Raw genomic sequence first — 8,262 nt, 5'->3', positions numbered from 1 at the left:
TATATATATATATATATATATTAATCTCTAAGTCTGTTGAAATCAACAAATTTATAGCTAAAATTGCATTCAGATCAAAAAATTTTGCTTTGGGCTTTACATTTGACTAAAAGATGACAACTTTTTTTGGATTATAGGGTTTTGATTCTTACCTTCATTTAACACGAAAAGAATAGAAGATGGAGGAGAGAGTAAGAAAAATCAGAGTACATTTTCTTCCTTCTCTTCGGTTCACCATTTTATCATAAAGGAGGCCATGCAACCGGGAGGAGAGGCGGCAAGGACGCCAGAAGGAGGAGGGAAGCACTAATGGTTCCCAAGAACGTGAATCACCTCCATTGATGGTTCCAGTTGTTTGAAATTGAATATAATGAGTCGGATCATTGCCTTGGGAGAAGGAATCAACGTCCTTGGGAGCCGGAATCGATTTCTTGTGAGCGGGCATTGGTAACTTGTAGCGTATGTTACTTTAATTGTAGATTAAAAGATTTTAAGACTAATGTATAAAACTGTAGTGTATTATGCTGTTTTTAAGACTTAAAATTTATTTTTTAGACTTTTTTAAAATATGGTTTATAAGGTAGTATAGATATAAATAGATAAATAATTAAAACATAAATAACTAAACCCTTCCACTCAACCCATTGAGGGGTTGTTTGTTTACCTCTTAATAGTTTTATTAAGAGGCAACATCTGAATCGTTAGAAAATGAATATTGTTTAGCTAAAAAAAGTTTGTCTCTTAATGATTCCAAAACCCTCTGAATGATTTTGTATCATGTGTCTCTATTAACTAATCAACGTCCTAATTTCGTTGTAAATAATTACCAAATGATTAAATTTCATTTTGCACTATATATCTCTTAATTATTATGCACCAAACTATTCAACAACAATCAAATAATCACTTACTAATTTTACACCAAAGCATTCAGCAACTAAGAGTCCTTTGAAATAGAATGAGATGATATTATGCACCGGACATGCATTATAAACCTGTACCGTGATGATATTATGCACCGGACATGCATTATAAACCTGTACCGTACAAACAGCTAGATGCATCTTATGGTGCCTGTTTAAATTGTCATATTTAGGTCGGATTGATTGCAAAGACACTTCCAGAAGGCCTGAGAACTTGCAAAACAGAGAAGAAATGTCGGAGAGCAAGAGAACGGTAAAGCTGTTTTGCCCGTCGTTATCGAAGGCGGTGCAGCTGGTGGCCGATGAAAACCAGAGGCTCGACCTTGGCTCTATTGCCCGGAGCTTCGGCCTGGAACCGGCGACGTTGAAGTTAAACGGTCACTTCATAAGTAGGGGAGTCGATCTTATTGCATCGTCCGTCACCTGGAAGTCTCTAATCTCGTTTTTCTCATCACGAGGACTTTCTACCGGAACTAGTGGTTCCGGCGCCCTAGTTATCGACGGCAAGCTATCCAAATCCGGCTCTAAAAGTAAGCCACTCCCTCCCTCTCTCTCTCTCTCTCTCTCTCTCTCTCTATATATATATATATATATATACATACATACATACATACATACATGCATACAGGGGAGCGATCAAATGCATACCACTCAATTTGTGCAAACCGCATTCAACCGATCATAATTTTTCATTTTGTTATTTTTTTATAATTATGAGAGGTTGATTAATATTTTTATTGTGGAGGTTGTTAATCATAGATATTATCATCTTCGTTATTTTATGAAACAGTTCATTAATGTTAGAGAAATACATGAAATAGTTTCATTAAGTATTATATGAAATAATTTCACAACCATATATGAAACAACTTCATCAAAAAAATTATTATATGAAACAATTTCACAAGATTAAACAATTTAATGAAAAAATTTCATAAGATTAAACAATGAAATCGATAGATGAAGGTGGTTTGCACGGTTTACACAAATGAAGGCGGTTTTCATATGATCACTCCTATATATATATATATATATATGTATGTACGTATATGTGTGTGTAATCATATAATGTGGTTGTGTGTATATCTCAATAACTCCATCCTGTTGAAAGTGCTTAATAGGTCACTTGATTAAGCCAATCTCTCTCTGTGTACGTATGTGTTTATATATGTACATCGATACATTAAATGCTAGTTGAAAAAATAATACGATACAATATCTTAAGATAAAAGTTCCCAACATTCCCAATAGTTATCACAATATATGGAGTTTGTCTCATGTTTTTTTTAACCTGAATATCCAACCAGCTATGCAAGCCAACTAATCCCAGCACGACCACCTGCTTTACAGATAGTCCGGAGTCACCGCATTTAAACCACCGTAGCCACAAGGGGATTTTTATTCCTCCTTGGATTTGAACCTGAGACCTCTTGGTACTTTTGACCTTTGGAGCCAAGCTCAAACCAATCAGACACCACCATTGTGGTTAGTTGTCTCATATTGTTAAGCCCTGTATATATGAAAAAGACCTAGAAAGAAATTTTTTAAGAACAGGGAGACCATGAAAAAACAGATGAAAAATATATATTAAAGTGGATGTCAAATTAAAGATAATAAAATGATCATTTCTTTGGTGTAATTTTTTTCCATTGCGGTGATTTTCGATTTAAAAATGAAGAGGAAACATGTCTTTTGAAGAAAAGGTGGTTATAACTGCCTTTTTAATCACATTTGTTGTATCATCTCCGTTTGGATGGTTTTTTTTCCAGGATTCTCTCCCTATCTCATCCCTAATATATATATATATATATATATATATATATATATGCATGTGCGTGTGTGTGTGTGAGGATCAAACTAGAGCATGGTCAAAATAAGAGAACACAAGGGTGCCCAAATCACATGTGACTCACCTAAATCACAGGCGATTACGCGCGCCTTGGCCCAAGTTGCTCGTAATCATATGCAATTTTACAAGTGAGTTTAATGTGTATTATCATATTTATTTGACCGTTCTTTTTGAAGTATGTAATATTTATATACGGAAAATGCAACAAATAAACTCACACACCCTCCTCATCTTTAGTGAGGTTTAAACCCCTGACCTCGTAGGAGGCCAAAGACTACGATACCGTTAGACCAAATGCCCTTTGGTTGATTTGGCCATTCTTATGTTCTCTTATTTGGTTATTGATCAAGTTCAAACCCGACTCTATGCTTGTGCATAATCATATAAGGCGTTTTGCGTGTTAATTGGTTTCAGTAACTTCATGTTGTCAATGATTAACTCTGACTATTGAGATCAAACTCATAGTATTTGAATTAGAAGTGAACATGGATTGTGTTGCATTATATCACCATAATTTGTAGTATTGAACTATGGATCATTATTTTAACATATGAAATTCACGTAAACAAAATCATTCTTTAAACAATTTTTGCGGGGACGGAATTACTAAATCGGCTAAAAGAGTTAAAACTTTAAACATTATAATTGGACTAGAACATTTATAATTGGGTTAAACGTTAAAAATATATATAATTGGGTAAGGACTAAATACTGTTTCATATCTCATGTTAGAACACCCTCGAACTGTTCAAAGAAATCTCGAGTATACATAGCATTTATGACGCCAAAGGCAATCACATATATAATAAACAAAGAGAAAGAGATGTGATATCGCTAAATACTCTCTCGGTATACATTTGGTTGTTTATAATGGGTGCCACATTTCTTTCAAGCCGGGAAATCTTCGAAAATCAAAATTCATACAATCATACTTAAAATACATACCGGGACGTGATTGTAACAGAACAAAAACTCATCATCCCATGTTTGGCTCGACACTGGATTGGATAGGACAGAGAGTACTGAGCGGGACAAAAATGCATCTTTTTTTGTCCACCAAAAATAGGTAGAACAAAAATTAGAAATATGGAACAAGGTTGGTAAATTATTAACTACCAAATGTTAAATTAAAACTATATAATCTTCCATAACTCTTTCACCTCTCTACCTCACTCGTTCGGTCCTGTCCGGTGCTGTCTGCGTACCAAGCGCACACTCAGAGTACTACTTTCAAATGATTATCAAGATGCCATATAATGTCTCATATTGGAGTTATGCTGTTAATTGCGGCGCTATTGCCTGCAATAGTGGTGCAATAGTGGTGCAATAGTGCAATAGCCTATTGCGGACTAAGGTAAAATTGCCGTGGTCAAATTGCGGTGAAAATTGCGTTTCCGATATTGGCGACGCAATTGACCGATATATGAGCGATATTTAAGGTGAAATTGCGGACTGTTATTCCGATATTTTAGCTTGGGCCTCTTTAGATTTATGTTGACCCAGATGTTGAACCTATTGCTTGTGATTAGCTCGTTTATGAGCACTTTTCCTATTTTGTTTTGTGAAACTAGTTTAAGTTGATGTTTTGATGTTGAAACTATATTTTTAAAATTAGTGCATATGATATGTTTATGTATGCATACATACATGTATATATATATATATATATATTATATATATATAATTCTAAAAAAATATTATATGAACCATTATTTTTGGACCACTATACCACCGCTATTACCGCTATTTCAAATATTTTGTGACTCTTCAGGAACACATGATTCGGTAGATGGGACTCCGAGCATGAGCGATAGGGGATACGACAACATCAATAGGAGACCACCGCTTGAGGACTCAAACTCGATCAAAAAAACAAAGTTCAAAGATCCGGGTAACGCCTTCAATTCATTCCTTCGTCTTTTTTGTTTAAATCTTAAGAGGGGTTAAAGTTAAACTAAGGCTAAATGGTTATCCTTATAGATGTCGATAACGGAAGTCGTAAACACTTTATAACTAATGCTTTGAAAAGAAAGCAAGAAGATGCCAGTTCTTCTTTAAAGAGGTTGAAAGTGGATGAATCAGGTATGCTGCTGGGTGCTGAAGTAAGTTCCTAGAGAGTTAAATGGCATTCAGACAGGTTTGAGAATGTCACTATTTAACTGAAGAATGTAGGAATTAGAAACCTGTCAGAAGGTCATGGATTTGAAAAAGCACTTGTTAGGAGGTCATTTAGCTGAATAAACCAAGAACATTGTCATTCCTCTTTGGTTAAATGACCTTCAGTCAGGTTTTTCTCTAAATCCATGACCTTTTGACAGGTTTGAGAATGTCACTTTTTAATTGACGAGTGAATTAGAAACTTGTTAGAAGGTGATTGGATTTAAAAATCACTTGTCGGAAGGTCATTTAGCTAAATAAACCAGTTCCTCCTACATTAGTTTTTAAGAAAACGTTTGGATTTTGTATATCTTTACGAGGCCGCTGTTGATTGTAACTTTCAGGTTCACAATACACCTGCTCCGAAACCCTTTCCAAAACACGACTTCCGTGCAGTTTTCTGAGCATAAATATGAAGCGGATGAGAGAGGACGAAATGGTTCTCCCGGCTTCTTGCAAGAAAATCAGATAATATCAAGACACCAACTGTAAGCAAGTAGACTGCATATATATACTAGATTTGAACCTATTATTTTCTTTCTGCATCGACAATTTTTAAAAATCGATAGGTGTGTTATGTGCTGTTCTTGTTGTATTACGTATACTGAAAACTTGCATTTTGCCTCGATGTAATGTAATATTCTTTCATCTCCTCGAAGGTGGTCGCCTTTTACTAAAGGGATGACCGCCTTTTATCGGGTGAAGTTGACCCGTTAAGAATGGATGTAGTTTACCAACACACCGTAGCCCATAAGAGATGTTGGCCCGGTAAGGAAGGGGTTGTTGTCTGACTTACGGTGCTTCAATGAGCATTTATCTAGACGTACTTGCCAACATTTGATAAATATCAGTTTTCAGTCGGTGTTTACCTAGATTCAACCTCTTACCCAAACCACACTCTTATTCGATTGGCGGTTACAAATTTCTGTTGGTAATCCGTTTTTCATTGTTATAGAAATAGCTTTATGTGAACATTTTAGTGTTCCACTTTAAAGGGTCGTTTACTAACACGAATTAGGTAAGTGTTGATCTGGTAAGAAGTGTTGCCTGGTGCAACGCTAATGCGGTGTTCTTGAAACTTTTTTTACGAAGGAATTAAAGGAAGTCCGGGAAAATAAAGAACTCGTGTTCTTGAAACTCTTTTAAGAGAGAAAGGAAATCAGGGAAAATAAAGATTAGTTTCCTTTTAAAACTTTCCTCCCAAACGTGAGAGGAAAGTGACCGAAAGAAAATAAATTAAAACCTTTTATAAAAATTATTAAAATTACAAAATTGCCCAAATCTTTCATATTAAGTGATTTATTTTTAAAAAGTATATATTAGTAAAAACGACATTTTAACGGGTGAAATATCCAGGTTAATTAAAAAAAAAGTCATATAAAAAAATAATTAGAAAAATACAACATCTATTAAATATCGTGTACAAAACAATAATGTAGTATAATTTATTGTAATTAAAATATACAACTTCATAAAAAAACTTATGGATTGTTTACCAAAATTTTACCGAGTAAGCATTTAATGAGTGTCATTTACCTTAACGAATATCATGACAGTGACCAATAATCTTATTCAATAAGAGGCATAGCAAGGACCAATAATTCTACCCAACAAGTGAGGGAGAAGACATTCCCCCGGTAAGTGCTTACTGAATAAAAGATGTTTGCTAATAATCCATTTTTACGGTAGAAAATGTTACACGACAAGGTAAGTAAAACCGATGACTATTGTCGGCAAACGTTTACTCGATAAACATTTGATAAATGGTTCATTAATTTGTTATTTTATCTCTAAAAAATATTTATATTTATTATATTATTTTGATATTAATTGTATGAAGAATAGGGTGTTATAGATGACATTTTGAGTCTTATTATATTATTACATTTAAATGTCATTTGTACTTGTTAAAAATAAACGTTTTGTACGTTGACAACAATAATAAAGGAAAATGCAATTTCCACGTAACTTACAAGAATTATTTATCCTAATGTCTTTTTAGCTGTATTATTATTATTATTATTAGAAGGGTACTCGTACAATATATCGAGATACATTTCGATTTTAATGTTCTGTTTTTTTTTTTTTTTATCTCAGACGATGTTATAATATGGTTTTTTGTGGTTTTTAGGAAAAACGAAGATGTTTTTATTTTCGTGTAAAATATAAATATGAAAATATCATAAAAATTTAAAATATATATATTGATACTAGTACCAGACTAACAATTTAAAAATTTTCTTTTTTTTTTGTGGAATTTCCTTAATTCATTTTTTTTTATTTTTGGCTTAATAATATAATTTTTTATGAAGATAGTAATCAAGTATTTTGTTAGAACTCAATAATTATCTTAATTATATTTTAGATTTTTTATATTTAAAATAAAATGTTTATCCTCTATTTGATTATATTTATTTGTAGTTAGTTATATTAGTTCAAATATGGAGCTTTAATAAATTGTAATTATACATAATTTACTTGTAATCTTAAATTTTAAGTAACATGCATCAATAAACAGTACTTAATGCATAAAAAATAATTTTTTAAGAGTTTTTGTCAAATGTTTTATAATATAGTATAGATTATTTTTGGTTTAATAATATAATTTTTTTATAAAAATAATAATTAAGTATTTTGTTACAACTCAATTATTATCATAATTATATTTTAGATTTTTTATATTTAAAATGAGATGTTTATCGTATATTTGATTATGTTTACCTGTAATTGGTTACATGAATTCAAACATGGAGCTTTAATAAATTGTACTTATGCACAATTATTCGTAATCTTGAATTTTAAGTAATATGCATCAATAAACAGTACATAATGCATAAAAAATGGTTTTTAAGAGTTTTTGATACATTATTCCCTATTAAATTAAATGTAAAAGTGGTTGTTGAATAAATCAGTTGTCGTATGTGTATATAATATATGGAGGACTTTTTTTGAAAACTTTTGAAGCTGTGAGATTTTTGAAGACCCGATATATTATGTGTTATTTTATATGATTTTTTTTTTTGACTATATTACTTCACTCATTAATATATATTTGTTTTACAATGTGATTGTTTCATATGTTCTCGGTTTATAATATAAACATTTTTAACGTGTTTGTAGAACAAAAATACACGTAAAAAGTTTCAGATTGTGGACCGAATACATATGAAACAAATATATGTTAATCAATGCATTAAATATATCATGTGAAGCAACCTTAAGATAGAAGTTTTATGGATCTCACAAATTTTATAATTCCCATATGATTAAACCCCCATATATATATATATATATATATATATATATATATATATATATATATATATATATATA

The 8,262-nt window shown here is 31.9% G+C and overlaps 1 protein-coding gene across 2 annotated transcripts; it reads left to right on the top strand.

The window, feature by feature from the left end:
• Nucleotides 1-1,068: 1,068 nt before the first annotated feature.
• LOC112513659 lies at nucleotides 1,069-5,581 on the top strand. Of its 2 annotated transcripts, XM_025119993.1 has the most exons (4): nucleotides 1,071-1,453; nucleotides 4,544-4,663; nucleotides 4,753-4,854; nucleotides 5,274-5,581. In XM_025119993.1, exons 1-4 carry the CDS (start codon nucleotides 1,156-1,158, stop codon nucleotides 5,399-5,401), a joined length of 648 nt encoding a protein of 215 aa, XP_024975761.1. In that variant the 5' UTR covers nucleotides 1,071-1,155; the 3' UTR covers nucleotides 5,402-5,581. The 2 variants fall into 2 exon arrangements, with proteins under 2 accessions (XP_024975762.1, XP_024975761.1); XM_025119994.1 differs by lacking the exon at nucleotides 4,753-4,854 and having other exon boundaries at nucleotides 1,069-1,453.
• The last annotated feature ends 2,681 nt before the right edge of the window (nucleotides 5,582-8,262 follow it).

Source organism: Cynara cardunculus (genome assembly GCF_001531365.2).
Source record: "Cynara cardunculus var. scolymus isolate 2C chromosome LG 5, CcrdV1, whole genome shotgun sequence".
Classification (NCBI taxonomy): Eukaryota; Viridiplantae; Streptophyta; class Magnoliopsida; order Asterales; family Asteraceae; genus Cynara; species Cynara cardunculus.
Note: the sequence above shows the minus strand (reverse complement) of the source record. Positions and strands in the feature narration are given on the sequence as shown.